The sequence below is a fragment of the Scomber scombrus genome, chromosome 6 (assembly GCF_963691925.1).
Source record: "Scomber scombrus chromosome 6, fScoSco1.1, whole genome shotgun sequence".
Taxonomy (NCBI): domain Eukaryota; kingdom Metazoa; phylum Chordata; class Actinopteri; order Scombriformes; family Scombridae; genus Scomber; species Scomber scombrus.
In genome coordinates, this window is record NC_084975.1 from 10,470,677 (window position 1) to 10,489,872 (window position 19,196).

General features: G+C 40.3%; 1 protein-coding gene across 1 annotated transcript; it reads left to right on the forward strand.

Annotated features, from left to right (window-relative positions):
• The first annotated feature begins 8,285 nt into the window (after positions 1-8,285).
• tspan33b (tetraspanin 33b) lies at positions 8,286-19,177 on the forward strand. Its single transcript, XM_062420919.1, has 8 exons — positions 8,286-8,496; positions 11,839-11,896; positions 12,465-12,592; positions 12,776-12,850; positions 15,439-15,534; positions 15,934-16,062; positions 17,445-17,606; positions 19,014-19,177. The coding sequence occupies exons 1-8, from the start codon at positions 8,401-8,403 to the stop codon at positions 19,080-19,082; spliced, it is 813 nt and encodes a 270-aa protein (XP_062276903.1). The 5' UTR covers positions 8,286-8,400; the 3' UTR covers positions 19,083-19,177.
• Positions 19,178-19,196: the final 19 nt, after the last annotated feature.

The window sequence follows — 19,196 nt, forward strand, 5'->3', positions numbered from 1 at the left end:
GCTCTCTCCCCTCACTATTCATTTTTGCCAAAGAGTAACACAACTGGAAGAGAAGGGACACCTACTTTTGGCACAGAAGAGAATCCCATTGGTTGCCACTCCTCTACATTTTTTATTTTTGACATTTTTTTTGTTTTTTTTGCTTGGACTAACAATTTGCTGGAAGGAAGGACAGACTCTGAGACAACAAAGACTTTACTAATGCCCACACAACCCCACTCAGAGGCAAAGAGAACATGTAAAACTGATATTTCCCTTCACCTCTAGTGGATTATTCCCCCCACTCATTTGCCCCATTTTCCCTTGTAAATGAAAGAAAAGTTCTGACATGGCATGCTAGTTTTCTACTTCACTGATTTACTTTTTTTCATTGAAATGTGACCGTTTCAAGTTTCTTTTTTTTTGTAAGTACAGTATGTCAGCGATGCTCCTGTGGAATGTAAGTTGAACGATCAGTACAATGAGCTCTCAGACATGCAATGTGTGTGGGATTGGATTTGACGTGACATTGCTGCAGAGGGACACAGACATGTTGCGACAGTGTTTAATGTAATTCATAATTCATGTTTTTTATTTCATCTGGCTATAAAGATTTGGGTAAAGTGAGCGTGATGGAAGAGCGTCACATAACTGTGAGGAATCATCAGTGGACGTGTTTCAAACCAAATTCTGCATTATCCTCTGAATAATAAATTGTAAGGCACATATCAGCCTGTGAACATATGCATACACACACACATACACACACTTTGTACTGCCACACTCCAGCAGTATTCTATTCCCTGTGAGATAATACAAATGGTGTAAAATGGCTGTTTATTAGGCCTCCACAAGGACTGCCAAGTGAAGAGATCTGAGTGATGAAGTCCCCGCTTTGAGAATACAGACTGAATTTGTGTGTGTGTGTGTGTGTGTGTGTGTGTGTGTGTGTGTGTGTGTGTGTGTGTGTGTGTGTGTGTGTGTGTGTGTGTGTGTGTGTGTGTGTGTGTGTGTTTAATCACATTGTCCATGCTACAAAGGGAAAAAAAAACAGCACATAGAAACACGGAGAAGCAAGGGCACAAGGGGGCAAAAACCGAGCAGACATGTTGTCTCGCTGCTGCCATCAATTGCGTTAGTGGAGGCGGATAGAGCCTCTCCCCTCTATATTCTTGAGCTCTCATCCATTTGTTCTGCAATGCTTATTCTTTCTCTGTCTGGCTGTCAACTCTCCCTGCCTACTTCTTTCTCATTTTTTTCACCCCAATTTTCTTCCCACATGTCAGAAACCAATGAGCTTTATACTCCCACATAAACATACACACAATATATCTGCTTACATTCCCGCTCATCAGGCAGTTACACCTCTGCTTTTGTGACTTTGCCTATTTTCGTATGCCTTCTCTTTCTTTCAGCGGCAGAGAAGGGGTAGTGTAGGCAGCTCAAAGCAGAGACAGGTAGGTATGGCAACATGCCCTGTATGACATGTCTGTTTATGTCTGTTTACCGCTGATTTGCCACAGGAGGCTTGAGCATCAGCCTGCCTCCTTAGGAGTGAAAATACTCTTCGCCCAGTGTGGCAAAATGCTCTCCAGTGTGTGCTACTTACTAAGCGGCATTACAGTTCTAAGCTTCAAAATGTCTGGCTCACTCTTACAGGATAATTTTAACTTTGGACATCATTTGGTTGTGATCGGTTTATGATGATATAGTGCTCACTAAAGTAAATGCTGAGATGTGAGATCATGGCTAATTATATCAGTTAAATCAATTCCTATGGGGCAAGAAAGAAGCAGACAGGTTTTAAACAAGCCAGCAGTTCCACCAGATTATCTAAAATACTTGTTTAAAACACTGCTTCTTTCCCTGTTTGTTTCACTGACCAGTGTACAGACTAGCAGAGCAGGCAGCATGTTAATATGGAAACAACTGGTTAAGGGCATGTCTTCATCAATTTATGGCTAGTTGTGGGAGTGGAAATGAGGTTAACGTGTGTGTGCATTCACTTCCACAATGACTGATTTCTAAAACAACCTCGCGTACGCAGGGCTTTGTAAATCTGATGGAAAAGAATGCGTCTTTCTTTATTCAGTCTGACATCATGTATGTATTGCCGATAGAGATGAGAACTACGACAATGTGATCCAAGTTGTAATTTGATCTGGAACTGGAATCACTACTGAACAGGAGAGGACAGGTGATCATGTGTTTGCTGCTGTTGGAAACGGGATAAGAGGAATCACTGGGTCCAGAAGTGGCTGCGTTCTAAATTTTATCGAAGGTGAAAGATAGGCGGGAGAGTTTGTCGCTTTGGGTGGAACTTTGGAACTCAGACACTGTTCGCTGCTTCTATGAGGGCTGACAAATGACACTGCTAGTTTAACTAAAATCCTGAGATAGACATTCTTTCAGTGAGGCAGCCCTTATTGCCTCACCATATAAACTGGCAATGCTTTTATTCAGTCTTTTTTTGTCTTTATTGCTTTTATAATGACTTAATATGACAGACAGAGTTTCAGGAAGAGAGGGGGGGCGTTTGTGCATCAGGAAGCAACAGATTTGGGCAGTGATGTGCAGCGACCCTGCTGGCTGTGATTCACTGCCTGCCCCCATATGCTCCGACTCTTCTTGTTGTGTCCACGGGGGGAACATGACAGCTGCTGATGTACAGCGCAGGCACGAATGGTCACATCTCCTTTGCTTGGCTGCCTCCACAAACTCTCTACACATCCCCTTATTTACGGCCTCGCTCCGCAGACACCTGGCACCGCATACAGTAGCTGGCAGCGCAGACACTGTAGAAATACAGCTGTGCTCTTTTTGGAACGCCTGGAAGCAGGTGTGAGGGATATTTTGCACTCGGTGGAAGGTTGGGAGAAATAGCTGTAACAGTTCTTGTAAATCGGGCTGAGTTGTAACCTTTACTGCAGGGGAAGAAGTTGAGAAGGAGCTCGAGATAAATATTTTTGTTGCGCTGTCGGGCACAGTAAAGTGTTTAAGCGCAGATGTTGCAGAAAATGTGAGAGCACCGGAAATAAAACAAATCCAGTTTATGTGTGTGTGTGTGTGTCTGTGTGTGTGTGTGTGTGTTTCCAAACCTGACGTCACACTCCAGAGACGCAGCCTGCAAACTCTTTGCCCCCCGACTGATCTGACTGTGCTGACATTTTCTCATCTGCGTGAACTTCATCTCGGCTCTGCTTCTGTCACCTACTTTTCACGATAACATCAAAGGAAAAAAAAAACGTCCCTTCATGTTTAAGAAGGCAGGGATGAACGCCATTTTAACAAAAGCTGTTTAACGATGTAATTTTTTTGTACATTGGTTGTCACTGTTCTAATGTTTGTTTTTATACAATATATTGTTGTTTCTGTTGTCGCAGGCTGTTTCTACTGTGTTTTCTTTTTTTTCTTCCCATTCATGACAGAGGCTCATTGTGAGAACACGACACCATTAAGCATTTGTTTCTTAAAGGACTAGCCTATGCGATGTTCCTCTACATAATGCAAAAAAAAAAAAGTTTTTAAAAATGCCTTTCTGTCTTAACATTGCTACAGGCAGTAAAAGCAATTAAGTCAGAATTGATATAAGGGGAAATTAGGCATATACAGTAGCATCGGGTGAAGCCCACAAAAGACATACTGCACACTTGTCGTTGTGCTTCTCTGTATTAAGATATAGTTTAATTAAATTAGGATGTGCTGGTATAATCTGCAATATGTCTTTTTAAAACTGCCAGTGTAAGGCCGATTCTGTATTTCTAGAGCATGATCTATTAGAAGACACTTTACAACAGCGCTCGAGTCACTATATCAGCCGTGTACGTTTAGCCCCGGATGTAAATATGCTCATTTTACAACGACTTACTGTTCTACTTTACCTCTGCCACTTGTAATCACATTTACAGCAACATTTTCTAATTTTTAAAATGCCTAACGACCCGTGCTCTTCTGGCGGAAGTCATTTTCTCATTTACTGACTTTACTTCCACCCACATACTGTATGTATCCATCTGCTTATATTTGGTAGTTTTTCTGCCTGTGTTTTTCTTTTTTTCTTTTTTAAAGTACAGGAGCAGTGTAAATTTGATGTAAATTTGTGTTTTTTGTTAGTATGGTTTTCATATTTTATTTGAAAGCATTTGCATCTTGTAGTAAGACACATATTTCCTTTTTTTGAAAGAAGAGTAAAAAGTATTCTCTCTTATCTATGGAAGCACTCCCAGTAAGCCTCAGAGATGGTGTAGTAACAATACACATGCAGAAATTGGGTTTTGTCTGCGGTGAAGAATTTTGAGACTTTGAAACAGTTTTTTTGGTTTTGTTTTGTATTTTCAAAATTTGTATTTATTTATTTTTTGCCAACTTTGACATATTATTTCTGTAATCTCCTCCTAATCCTCCCCCCCTGTGCTAAAGCTGAATATCTGAGCAGTGGAAATGTATGCCCTCGAAATGGTGTGTTTGATGTTGTGTTCTGTTGGGTGGCACTATCTGATACCTGCCAGCCTTGTCCTGTGGAGTTTTTTCTGCTACACGTGAAAGCACTCTGAATATCTATACTAGGTGGTGCACTACCTTGTCTTTATTCTCTAAATCAACTATTTTTTAAATAAAGGAAAGAGTGTCACAAAATCCCACGATACCGTACGCTCATTGCCTTTCATGTTTAATGACTCAATGCTCCGGATGTATTCCCTTTACATGTCACTGTCAGTTATATAGGCAGCATTTAAACAGTGTTTTGATGGTGATTTTATTTTGGGAATGGGTTTAAAGACAGGACTTGGCATGAAGAGCAAAGTGAACGGTGTCACAATAGATCCCATGGTATACCCAGTCAAAGAGAGTTGCATTACCGCCTTTTAAAATGGCCTCTTTTTTCAAAAAAATAACAAAACCTAAGGGACTGTTGTCTAAAGACACTGAGATGAGCTAATGGTAGTCAGCCAGTTGTGCAGAGGTTTTTTTTTTTTTTTTAAAGAACAAAAGGGATATGATGAAAGTGGGAACCATCGCCAATTTGTCTCATGTTTCTACAGCATGGAGTGAGCAGCAGAGTATTTTTGTATGGATCCCTTTATCCCTTTTTTAACCTAATTGTTATCAGGCCCATGTGTGACAGTGAGTGGAGTTTATTGTGCCATTCCATCCTGACTTTTTGTTTTAAATCACTGTTCCTTCTATGCAAAAATATGACCTATTTTAGCCTTTGTACAGATTATTTTGTATGAGTAACATGTACTGAAATAAAGTGAACAGAATCAACCGTGGATACTTCTTTTTCCCCTGGTTGTTATTACAGCATTTCACTTTTTTTCACTTTTTTTTTTTTACTCTTCACCCTCAGCAGAGGTCATTTCATTAACCTGAATTGGGAAGACTTTCATTTTGATGAGACTGTTCGGTTTGTCCCCACACAGCAGTATTCTGCTTGTTAACCTGCAGTGCTGTTGATGTGTAGGTTGTTTCAGCTTATATCTGTTCTCAATCTGTCGTGTTTCCCCAAATAAATTCTCTTTTTAACTGCAGAGCGGCAGCTTTTTGGTCTTTGTCGTGCTGTTTTGACATGACTTCACATGCAAAAACAGCATGACTAATACTGCCGCAGGCATACTGCAGATCCATGCGATTTGCTCTTTTAAAACTTGTTTGATTTTAAAATCTATTGCAATGTCATGCCTATATATTAAGTAGACAATCTGCTCATACTTATCTGATTTCAGGGAAAAGGCTGTTGGTTTTTAAAGGACATTTTAAGACAGGCACTTATTTGCTTTCCTGCCAAAATAGAAGATTCATACTACTCTTATATCTGTGTGGTAAATATGAAGCTTGCCGCACAAATTAACACCTTTTATTTTGTGAAGTTGATCTGTATAAAAACTGAAGTGTAGAAAAAAAAAATGTTGTGGTTTTATGGGTGTTCATGTGCCAGACTATTTCCTAGTAGTTACACCCCACCCCCCAATAAAATGTTTACACTTTAGTTTTCATATTTCAAGTCTACTAGCAGTAGCCTTATATTTACTGCATATACACAGGAGTGCTATTAATATTCTCATAGAAGTCTCAGCAATCAAGCAAAGTTTTCTTATTTTCCAAAATGCCAAACTATTAATATTCCTTTCAAAAATACAAAAGGTAAAGCAAAATGTTGCGTTATTTGGGAACTCTCCCAAATGAGGTCTCTGTGGGACTAAAGACAGTGTTGTATCTCATTTTAACAAAGGAGTGATCAATCTCATTAAGTCTACATGTACCTCTGGCAAGGCACAGAGGTGCCTAAGGGACCTCGTGTCCTTCTGTCACTCCACAGGAGACACTTGATGTAATGATAAAAAAAGAAACAAAAAAACAGCTCTGTGATTTAGTATTCACATTAAGTATTGATACTGCCAAGGACAGTTCAGACTGCATTTCTGAATCATGAGCAAGAGTTTGAAACAAGAGAGCCATCAGTGAATCCTTCATACATTTACATTAACTTTATAGTAGTGTTTTGTTTTTTTCAGTCCTCCTCCGATAATCCTCCTGCTCGCTCTTGACGGACGATCCATCTTTTTTGAGTTTTACATCTAAATCTAATTTCATAGGTGACCTGAATTGTTTTTGCATCTTAATACATGTGAAGGTTACTTGGCTGAAATTCAGCATATTCACTCTTGAGCACAAATGGGAACATCAGAGCAAACTGTTTGATGTCATGTAACTACATTAAATGTTCTTTCCTCTCAAAGATGTCATTGTCCAGCTCTTGTCAATTGTCATTCTGCTTTATTCTTTGCAGAGCAGAGCCTTTGAAGTCTTGATTTGTAGACTAAAACACAAGCCTTTCACAGAGGCTCATCCATAGAGGCAGAGGAGGTTACTCCTCCTGTATTTTTGAGAGGCAAGAGAGAGACCAAAATATATAAAAAAGAGTAACTGGTTGAAAAAAAAAAAAACATTACCCAGTATCATTTAATAAAATGTTTTCCCTCTTCTTTGGAAAAAAAAAACACAATTTAAATTTTGATTAAAATGTTAAACCACAACCCCTGCAGGGCAGGTAAGATGGGAACGTGCTGTTTGTGTGAAGTGGTGAGAGGAGAGCAAAGGAGGATGGGCTCCTGCTGTCCTCCTTAAGGCGGTAGCTCTTAAATTAATTTTACATACTACAGCCTAGGAACTACTTATAACACATCACTAAATAATTTCATGTTATTTAGGCCTTTTCAAGAGAGTCCAAATTTTCAGATTTACCTCTTCCCTTTTTTAAATCAAGCAGTAGATAGCAACTTGCATTAGCTAATGCAACACTTAATTTATTGTAGCAGATGGACTGGTGAGCTAACAATGAGAATGGATTTCAGCTGTGCAGGCTGAGACAAACGGTGGGATGGTGGCCTTGACGTGAACTCCTCTCATCACCAATAGAAAATTACCAGCATAATCAAAATGAAACAACTAGGAGATTTAGCTTGTTTGTTGTTGTTAATGATATCTGACTGGTTAACCAACAATGACAAACTTCTGTTAAAAAACAAAAGGTAGCTTGTCTGGACAGGAGGTGTGGCTGCTTGCTTGTGAGACTTCATTGTTCTTGTTCATTTTTAAGCTGAGCTGTACGTTGAATAATACAGTAAAAGTAACTAGAATTAAGACTTTAAATACTAAAAGTAACTAGAACATGTTAACACTGTTAAGTTGTAGGCTGTATCATGCATATAGATAAAAGTGTTTAAGTCACACTTTTAGATCTGTGAATGTTCTTAGTGTTCAGTTTTTCTAATATTCAGCACTAATCTGTACCTGTATGAGATTATCAACTTTATGTTACTTCATACTGTATAGTTCTGTATACTAAGAAAATACCATGGAAACGTGTAAATCATGTGATATGTTGTCTGTTTTTGTTGGTAAAATTGGTAAAATGACACATTATGAACCACATAACTTGAATATAAGTAGACAACTAGTTCAAAATAACTTGACACCTTGGGTTGGTTTACCTCTTGTCCTCCCTGATTTTTTGAGTTACCAGCTGCAACTGATAAACAGTAATATAGAAAGTAAAGGTACAATTAAGAAGAATGCAGTAACTTGTATGTAATAGAGAAAAAGGCAGCCATACAGAGCAGGGCAGGTTCACAATACTCCTAAGCTCGTAGGCCATTCAGCTGCAGTCAGCCAGAGATATTTTTTGTGTAATCTGACCCACCGGTCTACATAGATACTTCTGGGCCCCACCAGCATAGCAGGGTAGCGTCACTGCCTCATGCCCCTTTTTTAGCCAGCCTGACACCCGGCCTGCGAACGACCCCCTCCTCACAGATTCACATGGCGGCCGAGTATCCGCGGGGTGGGGCTGGATCTTGGGGCTGGATCTTGGAGCAAAACTGACAGTGGTTTACGTGTTGGACTGAACAGCGAGAAACAATGGACAGGAAACTTAATCTGAATCGAGCGGAGACGTTCTCCTTCGTCAACCCTTGGATCAGATATTTTCTCTTCTTCTTCAGCTTCTTATTTTGGGTGAGTAGAGTTTGGTTGTTGATTGGTTTTTCTTCTACTAACACAGACCAGTGCAGACCAAAAAAAAACAAAGCACAGCTGTCATGGTGACCTGCGTCACCATATTTGTTGATATTTCTGAGCATACAAATTGCCAGCTCTCAGGGAGGGAAACAAAGTCAGATCTGCTCTCAAGTGAATAGAAGAAAAAAAAACTAAACTAAAAAAGAAAAAAGTATACATAATAAATGAAGAAACATAATTCTGATTGTAAGTGGCTACAAACAGCAGGAGCACCCAGCCTCCCCACTGCTACCTATTTCAAGTTTACCATATATATGTATATTGATTATAGACATTCAGATTGCTCATACATCACTGTAGCAATTGTTGAGTGTTGCATTCTTATATCATATCAGCTGAGCACCAACTCATAAAGAACTGCAAAACACCTGCTGGTAGTCTTTAAATAATTGTTTCTATGTATTTTCTGTCAAATACTGTTGCTTAAAAGCCTCCAAGCTACTATATGTTGCATCACTTCCCAACATTACAGCACAAAAAAGCCAGCTCCACTGCTGGTAATTAGGGGGGGTGGGAGGCTTGGGAGACAACTGGGATTGTGACAGAAAGATGTAAAAGTACAGGAACACTTTGATGCAGTCATTACACCATCCATCAGGCCTTCGTCCCCCATCATCAGTTGCTTTCTCACACAAACACACACACACACACACACAGCTAAGATGCTCCCCCACATTACCACTCTGAGCACACAGATCACATCTGTAGCTCTACAAAGTCCCCACACCTCCATCATATCCCCTGTCCATATAGTTCTATACATGCACAGCGAGGGGGCAAACGGTGTAATGCACTCTAATTGCATTTAGAAATGCAATGAAAAATGCAGCTCTAGCAACCACACAGCCTGGCCTGCGTTGACTTTGTTTATCAGACGCGGGGGCTCAGAAGTGAACACTGCAGCCCTAATCCGTAAGGCCTTTGTCCTCGTGTCCCCACAGCTCAGTTCAGCTGGCTTTCACCTCCGCGCACAATTCACTGGGAGAAGCCTGATTCATCCTTTTGAAAAAACCTGAAAACAGAGCTGGAATATATTCACTGTGTATGTGTGTGTCATCTGTGGAAAATACAGGCTGCCACCCGTAAACATAAGCACACACACTGGCAAAGTGACAAATGGAACTGCAGGTGCACACGCTCCAACACAACATACGATATCCTTAAAAAAAATACACTGGGCTTCAAAAATCTTGAAAACACCACAGTGACAAAGAAAATGTGCATCACTGACATGTTTTTTTTTCAGCTACTGTCTTGTTGAGACAGATTATTGATTGAAAAATGTGAAGGAGATGAAACGCCGCTTGAAAGCAACAATTCACTAAAGCACATACAAAATATTGTGTTGGACATAAAGTCTGCCAAATAGAAATTACACCTTTTTTTTTTTTCAGAGCAAAGTACGCCATCGAGTGTGGCCCCTCATGACCTCCAGAGATCCAATATAGGCTTTTCAGACAGAAACAAAACAAATCCATGTTTATACACCCTGAACAAAAAGGCATTTTGTACACATTGACACATAGACACAACTGTGAGCGTGTACATAGACACGCTCACAATTAGTAATCAAGAGAATTTCTGTGAATTTGGGGACTGGAAATGAAAGCCAAGCCATGCAGATTGTTATTCAAGGTGAGAAAAACAATCAAGGGCAGCAGGGAAATTAGTGTTGACAACGCAATCAACAGGAAGCTCTAATTTCACCTATTTTCTCCTCTCTTTATTTTATTTCGTCTGTTAGGGGGAACTCAGCATCCTCGGCAGCTAACAATGCATCCTCAAGCAATCCTATTACTTACTGCACGCGGCCGTCTGTGCCTGACTGTTGTCACTATTTTCAGACCTCATTAAAAGGAAGTATTCTTCCCTTTATCCACTGCATGCACAGTGTGGGCTGTCGACGCCTCTTTTGTGTTCAATATTTTACACAGTGGGAGGTTTTTTTATGCTACTGCAATGTTTTCTTGTGTACGTGTGTTTTGTTTTAATCACAGAACAGGTCTCAGACAGATCAACAGCACCCTGAGGTCCTAACAAAAACCACCTAATACTATCTCTCCCTCTTTCACCTCCTCTCTGATTTTTCCTCTCTACCGCTGCTGCTGCAGTTCTTGACAATGAAAAGAAAAATAATTATGTACGGCCCACCTACAATAGTCATAAATACAATACATCACTCAGTAAAGTGTGGGTGAATAACAACAATGGTGCTCCAACCAAGGTCAAGTTCCACTTGGCAGGGATATTTAGACAGACGCTCCTCTCGTGTGGAAAAATGGAGACAGAAGCTCTGAATTCTGTTGATTTTGCTTTAAAAGCATAAGCTGAATTTGCTTCTGTGTCCATGTTCCATATTAATGTCCTCCAAATTTAAACGATTGAAGCCAAGATCCGTATGTTTTGTTTGTTTTTTCCTTTTTCCCACTGACATCCATCTGTCCGTTCATTATAAACACATACACCGGCACGGTTACCATGGCAGCAGGTGCTCTGCATACTCAGCACCTGAGGAAAGGCTCATCATCTCTAATCCAATCCCTCCTGTCCTGGTTCACCATGTAAATAAACGTCTGCTCATAACAGAGCCAACACACTGAAAGCAACTCACTTTAATATGGATCCCAGAGTCGTCCCTAAACTTTAAAGGAATAGTTTGTCATTTTGGGGAATTAGCTAAGCCTTCTTGCTGAAAGTTAGTTGAGAAGATTGATACCTCTCTCATTTGTGTCCATTAACTGTGAATTTAGAGCCAGGAAACAGTTAGTGTTTGTCAGCAAAAAACACTGAAGGCAAGCTACCCTGGAAAAACAAATTGTTTTTGCACTTTGTTTATTTTACAGATTTTAAAGATGGGATGTGTTAATTTATATGATCATGTAAGCTTTAGACAGACACTTTTTTTTTTTTTTTGTCCTTTGTGCTAATCGTCTCCTGGCTCTAGTTTCAACTTTCAGTAGATAGACATGAGAGGTATAAACATCTCATCTAACTCTTGGCAAGAAAGTGAATACATGGATTTCCCAAAGTGTCAGTTATCTGTTTCCTTAACAACCCCAAAACCCTTTTCTATGCCAGTGTTTGGCTTGCCAACATCATAACAAGTGAATGCATAACAAGTTTGGCAGCCAATTTGGAAATAGCAGATGTTGAATTTTCCAAGCGGAATGTGAAGGACAATCAGATCAATCAGACAAGTGATCTTCTCAGTGTTTGCCACCTGATTCATGTCTTGTTGTGGCAAAACTTATTTAAAAATAATCTTTTTCTTTTTCTCAGGTGTTCTCCTTGTTGATTGTTGCAATGGGGGTGTATGCTAAAGTCCAGAAAGCTACAGGTATATACAATTACACACTTTTTGACACTTCTCAAACTCTCGAAATTAGTCTATAATCTTGTGTTATGTATGGGAAGTAACTTTTTTTTAATCATGTATTTCCTCTCATGTCCAGTTTTATGCTCACAGTGAGTAAAAGAACTGTGATGAGCTGTTACTGCATACACTGCAGTATCTAGCTGTGCTGGCGTGTGTGCTGGTGGCTTCTTTCTGGCAGCACACCTGTTGACATCACATCACGTTTAGTGGATCAGTGAGTTTTAGCTTTATCCTTGGCTTACCTGCTGTCATTATCATTTGTAATATACAGTAGACGGGCAACAAAAAGGATTAACCTGGACTCATCCCGCTGATTACGCTTCTGTGTCCTGTATAATCCACTACAGATTATTGATGATTTAAGAGAATGAAGGCGGACAGTGTAGGAAGAGATGATTCTAAAACAAAAAAAGTGGTGTGCGGGAGGAAACAGGTTTAAATAAATGTTGTTTGTTTGCTGTAAGAAGAAGAAGAAAAATAACTCTAGTCTATAAAAATAAAGAAGGGGTTCTCTCTGTCTTTCTGCCAGACACAGTGCGAGACACGTTCCTGATCGACCCGGCTGTCATCTTAATTGTGGTGGGGGTGGTCATGTTCTTCATCACTTTCTGCGGTTGCATCGGAGCCCTGAGAGAGAACATTCGCCTCCTCAAAACAGTAATAGCCATAACAGACACATTACTAATACTGGCACTGGTGTGTGCTTCCGATATGGTAGCTCAAATTACATTTCATCCAAAGCCAAGCCTTAAATCTCATGTGTAACGGCAAATCTGTCAGTTATGATTCTGTCTTAGTCAGACTTCAGTTTCCATATTGTGTCTTTTTTTCTTTCCTTAGTTTTCCTTCAGCCTGACACTGGTCTTCCTCACCCAGCTGGCCATAGCAATCCTGGGCTTCTTCTACTCTGATCAGGTATCTGCCTCTTTACTTACACAAGCGTAGTTAAATATAATATTATTCATGATATAAAAGCAATGCAGCAAATCACAATGAGGTCACATTCGGTATTCAGTTGTGCTCCACAGTGACTGACAGCAACGACCGGGAATGCCCCTGAGCTCCACTGATTTTGCATGCTGTTTACTCCAGTGTATACAACTTACTAAGGCTCAGCATCTGAACCCACTGATGGGTCTGCTGAGCTGACAGAGGAATGTCAATGCCTGAGCCACACAGCAAACCCAGAAAAACAAACGCACACACACCATGTACACGAGTTTGGTGTCTACAAGCCTGGCAAATATGTGTATCAGGTTTGTTTTGAAGGCTGTAAGAAAATAAAGGAAACTGGCCCTATTTTCTCTTTAAGTACACTCTTGAGTTGAACTGACTTGAGCTAAAATAACTTAAAAGGAGAATCACGGTTTATTGCAACTTGAGCCTCATTTTCATAATTCAAGCCATCATTCTTTTCTGCAATTATAACAGTGTAGACACCCAGTTAATTGCTGAGATCTGGAAATCATCAGTGACAGGGCGTAAAACATGGTCAGTCAGACAGTTGTGCAGGTTTTAAACAAACTACCAGGTTAGCCAAACATTTAGAAGAGAAAACAGCATGACACATTTTTGTTTTATCATTTTCTGGTTCAGCAATCATTTTATAACCCCTTGTGGAGGTCCTGATCCCCAGGTTATGATATCACTGATTAAAAGTGTCTCTATCTGAATGACTGCAGGTAACCCACTGAGTGACTGGAGGCTATACTATATGTACTTATGTCCCTGTGTATCTGTCTGAGTCCCATTTATGACCCCGGTGATTGATTTGGAGGCTACAGGGAAGGAAAGGATATCCCCTCCAGCATCCACTTATCTCTCACAGTAACATCCCATTAGAGTTCCACTGAGAATAAAAAACACAACAGCCAGCCGTGGCAACATTCCCTGACATCAGTGTCTTGTGGCGAGGAGCCTGGTGTCTGATGATACCTCATCTCTCCCTTGTGTTCTCTGTCAGCGCTCGGACTGCCTGCTGCTAAACAGAGCAGTTTAACAACCCTCCCAGCATCCTTCCTCGCTAAATGATTCAAATGCTTCGGCACTTCAAAGTGGAACCAAATGTTCCATTTCAACAGATCCCTTGAAGGAGACTTTGCCGCTAATGACATGGGGAGGTGTGACGGTGGGCTCCGAGGCCCACGAGCATACTGTACCACGTGGAAAGAAAGAAACAGAGGGAGGAATGGGGTGATGATGGGGAGGGGGATTGTTGTAAAAATCCTAACGCAATTTAGTTAAACTACTCCAAGATAAAAATTTGGGCTATTTTGATACAGCTCACAGCATTTATCAACATAACCTGCTCCAACGCGGGATGTAATACGAACAATTCCGAGAGCCTTCAGCAAACCGCTCACAGAAATTCATTTCAAGCTTAATGAATTTTAAAGTTCAGCGATTTATTAGCATACAGTGCTCCATATTAGCATACATTACATCTGAACTCCATCTGTACAAGCATGGACTCCCTGTTCTCAGAATTTAAAAGGATGGAGATTTGCATTAAATACCTTTTCAGCACTGTATTTATATGTGAGAATTGAAAAACTAAATATTAACAATGCAAGGCCTCATTAATAACTTGGAAAAGAATATAATTTAATGGAAAATGAAAGCCAACAAATATAATAGCACACAATATGAATGTCTGAATCTGCCTCATTTAGTTTGAAATCCTTATTACACATTATTCAATCAAATCACTGTTTTTCACTTATATTTCATTATGTTTGTTCAGCTCCAGCGGAGCTGATGAAAATTACCCCACATTACAATAACAAATGGATAAGTTGAGGCAATTATCTGCCAATACTGAGATAGTATAAAACCTGCATTTGCGATCTATGTTTTGTATGTATCATACGTTTTCATCCCAAAGGCTTGATTTGTTTTATTATCATTGCTATGCTGCGTTCTTCCAGCCGTCATGCAGCAGCAGTGTTTCTGCTTCTCTGCCGTCTTGTTGAGATACAACACACAGGATGCTCATACAATACAAACAAGAAGATGTTATTATTTGTGTAGTTTTAAATGGACGGATACCTGAGTGTAGAATATTCAATGGAGAGACTAATGCTGCATATCATAAAATGTACAATAATAGAGCATAAAACATGGTTAACACGTCCCAAGTAGGCCTTTCATACATATATATAAATATGTCTATGTGTATGTATGTGTAATGCAACAATATAATATACACAAAAATAGTCAAAATAAAAAATAAAAAATGCAAATTATAATAAATTAGTATCCAAATGAGGTTTCACAAAGAGGCTTTTTGCATTCTCCACAGATGCACCCTGAGTAATTAACTGAGCCAGCCAAGAGAGGTTTCACCATGTCACCGAGCACCTTCGGCGCTTGGTTACAGAGACGCTTGTTTACCATTTAATGAAGTTATTAAAACTTAACAGATTTCATTTCTTTAGAACATGGCAATGTTTGTATTAAAGCTATTATTCTGTGTATAAACTCCCGTGTGTCTCCATTCTTAGACTCGTGATGCTTTGGGAAAGTTTGTGAAGAAAGCCATTGTTCACTACAGGGATGACCTGGATCTGCAGAACCTGATGGATTACATCCAAAAAGAGGTGCTCTGGCCAATTCTACTTAGCTAGAGTGGCTGTGCTTGTGTCTGTAGCTATCCACATCACAGAAATCTTCAAATTGATCACAGCTAGTGGTTTATTGAATACGTCTGAGTACTAAACCAAGAAACCACAGCCAGAGACCACAGAAATCTATGTCCTATGTTTTCTATTTTGGCCTGTGTGAGGTTTTCCACATGAGAGGCTACGTGTAACATACAGTTCCTGTACTCTGTGGGTCTCCTCGTGTGATAGTCCTCCTCCATCTGCACACACTGGCACACTTGTGAGCATGGGCTTTCCCATGGGAGATGCCCAGACTGGCAGGATGTACAGTGAAAGATCATGTTTCTAAATATATGCCTAAACTGTGCTCTCTCTCTTTCTCTCCCCTTCACTCAGTTCAAGTGTTGTGGGTGGAACAACTACACGGACTGGTCATGGAACCTGTACTTTAACTGTACACATGAGAACCCCAGCACTGAACGCTGTGCTGTACCTTACTCCTGCTGCACTCCTGTTCCCGGGGAGGTTCGTCCTTTTTTTGTGTTTGTTTGTTTGTAATCGTTTTTGCAGTTTATGGAAAAGTACTAACTTTAAATAAACTTAAACCAAAACCAATTTGTTCAATATAAAAAGCAATTTGAGCAAAAGCAAAAAAAACAAAAAGAGTAATTTGACGCAACTTATGGAGTTATTAATCAGCAAGGAAACAGAGAGTCCCTAACCCTAACCCTAACCCTCTTTGCAACCAGTACTGCAGCTAGCTATCATGTCAAAATGTTTTTTCAGTTACATTTTTGTGAGCTAGGCTAAATGCTGATTAGGTAGGGCAAAACAAAAATAACACTCTCTCTTAGCTAATACAAACATAACATCAGGCCAAGGGAGTCTTACAACTGCAGTTTGTTTTTTTGCACTGATGTTGCTTTTTCACATGGTGCAACACCCCACCCAGCACAATCTGACGGCTATTAATTGGAAGACATCCAATGAAACCAATATCTGAAAAGCACTGGAAGTGTGTTACACTTGATGTATGCCGACCACTGCACCAACAAAGAGTTACAGTGGTAGAAACTAACCAACTGCAGTATGATGAACATATCTAGCACGGTAACATCACCAACTTTAGCAGTGTTAGCGGTAGTGATTTTCCTGCAAAATCCAAGTTCTTCTCATGAAGGTTTTATGATATTTTGTCTTCTCAGAATAGGCACGCACATGCATAAAAAATGATGTGTGCAGATTAGGACGCATGCAGGCACACAAACAGTATATAGTGTACTGATGCATGCATGAATACACATATTTGCAGTCACACAAACACACATGCAAAATGGCTTCCTGCTTGCGGGGCACCACTGACGGTTCATTCTTGTCTGTGTGATACTAGAAACTAAAGAGTGCATGTAGATCCATCACACTATTATTGATTATACATCATGCTACACGGACAACAGATCACAGCAACCTTTTTCCACATGGGTGAAAAATCAATTAATTAAATACTGTATGAATTAATGCAGTGCTGCAACCTGCTGTTCATAGCCCGCAACCGCACGGCTACTTCAGGGACTTAATAGTATTCCTTGTCACATCAAATGGACGTGGCTGTGCTGGATCTAAGTATTCCTCTCTTGTTGTTTCCTCTCCTCTTTTCTATTCCAAATCTCTATAGTCAGCGGGCTTCTGAAAAACTCTCCCTCAGCTGTCACAATAGTTAATATCCTTGTCACTGTAAAATAACACACGAGGTGTGAAAAAACAGCCTGTGAAAGCATTCTCTGAATACTTTTGCCAGTGTTTCAGGTTTGTGTGGTCCAAAGAAAAAGACAACTGCTCAACAAGATCCTTTTTAAAGCTTACATTTTCTGACTCTCTGTTTTTGCTTTTGTCCATCCGGCATACAGACGGTAATCAACACCATGTGCGGTTTTGGGGTTCAAACCCAGAACTTCCTGGAGGCAAATAAGTCAATCTACCCGGTAGGCTGTGCAGACAAAGCGGTGATGTGGATCGAGTCTCATCTGCTATTGGTGGGGGCCCTCGCTCTGGGTCTGGCTTTGCCTCAGGTAACCCCACTCACGCACTCAGTTCATGCAGGTTGTGCAGTGCACTAATTGGTAACCTTGCACAGTCCTGCGCTGTCAGTAGGCACCCACAACTCTGGGCCACGATGACTTTAGTCTTGTCTTGAATAAGCGCACACACACGCACACACACAAACACACACACACACGGGTCAATACAGGCATCAAGTGAAAGCTCACCAGATTGAGCGTGCAGCAGTCGAGATATTGACGGCGCTCTGCTCCCTTAAAGACAGACTCGCGTGGTGCACTGGACAGGGCAGTGAAATAGTCGGAGCAACACTTCATCAATCAGGGGCCTGCACCTTTCCTAATGTGCAAATAAAACATCAATTGGAGAGTTTTCAACAACTTCCTGACAAAACCTGGGTATGTCTCATATAGAATATCCCAATCCAAATACAAACAGGGGTGCAGGGTTAATGTCAGGTGATCATGATGGAGTTCATTTAAAATGGAGGATCATACCTAGACAGCAATAACTAGACACAAAGGCACCATGAAAATTTAATAGTATATCATTAATTTATTAGACTAGATCGAAAGCGCAGGTTAGTGAGCAGGAGGTAAAAGTCTACAGGTGTAAGATGCATTAAACTTTGTGTTTAAGTAAAGGATACTGACTATTCCTTCCTACTGTGTGAGCCCTGCTGCACAACACACAGCAAATCCCAAAGCATTAAGTACTGTTAATAACATAAGTCAATATGTTAGATTGGCCATGAAATCTAATTAGCACTTATCAAGAGCTGCCTCTAAATAATTAGTTCGCTTACTTATCAAAATGATTCTGGTGCTGTCACATTGCATTCTGTCTCTCGCGTAGTACGCAGCTTTACCACGGGATCTTTAGCCTGATCTCTCTCGCTCTCATATCTGCCTGATTGGGTCCCTGATGATTCTACTGAGAGGGAAGCATGTGAATTACCCATGAGTCCCGTCAAAACAATTGCATTAGTTTTCGAGCTGCTTTGAAGTGCAGTAGATTTGATGATGAAGTTACCCACTTTTTTTTTTTTTTCTTGCACATCCTGACTGAACACTGTTAGTGGATTTGTCTGCTTAACAAGCCACATTAAAATCAAACTACTAATTATTGAAAAGCTCTGTTAAAAGCTGTGTTTGCCACTGAATGTGGGTGTTCTCTTGCATGGTGATCAGCTCTATGGGAAGTGATATGTATGTAGTGTTATAATCCTGTAAATATGAGTCTAAAATTATTACAAGTGACACTATCCAAGCGGTCTTATCTCGTTTCGGAGAGTTTCATCCCGGCGCCAAATGAGCATTACGGCACACTTTCCGAGGGACCTTGAGATGCTTGGCAAAGACTGTAACATTTGCAGAGAGTCTGTTCTGTAATCTTAAGTGGCTGCTGCTGTCCTCTAGATTGCAGGCATTGTGCTGTCCCAGATCCTGATCTCTCAGATCCAAGATGAGATTACCTCCGTATTGTGAGCGTGGGCCGACACAAGGGAAGAGGAAGGAAGAAAAGAACTTATAGTACTCTGCTCAACTCCTCTGCAAGGACATCTCTTTTTTTACTGCTATTGTATCACTGCGACATTTCTT

Coding starts and splice junctions, on each gene's coding strand:
- tspan33b (XM_062420919.1), top strand. CDS start 8,401: ATGGACAGGAAACTTAATCTGAATCGAGCGGAGACGTTCTCCTTCGTC. Junction 11,897..12,464: donor TAAAGTCCAGAAAGCTACAG/GTATATACAATT, acceptor TCTTTCTGCCAG/ACACAGTGCGAGACACGTTC. Junction 12,851..15,438: donor GCTTCTTCTACTCTGATCAG/GTATCTGCCTCT, acceptor CTCCATTCTTAG/ACTCGTGATGCTTTGGGAAA.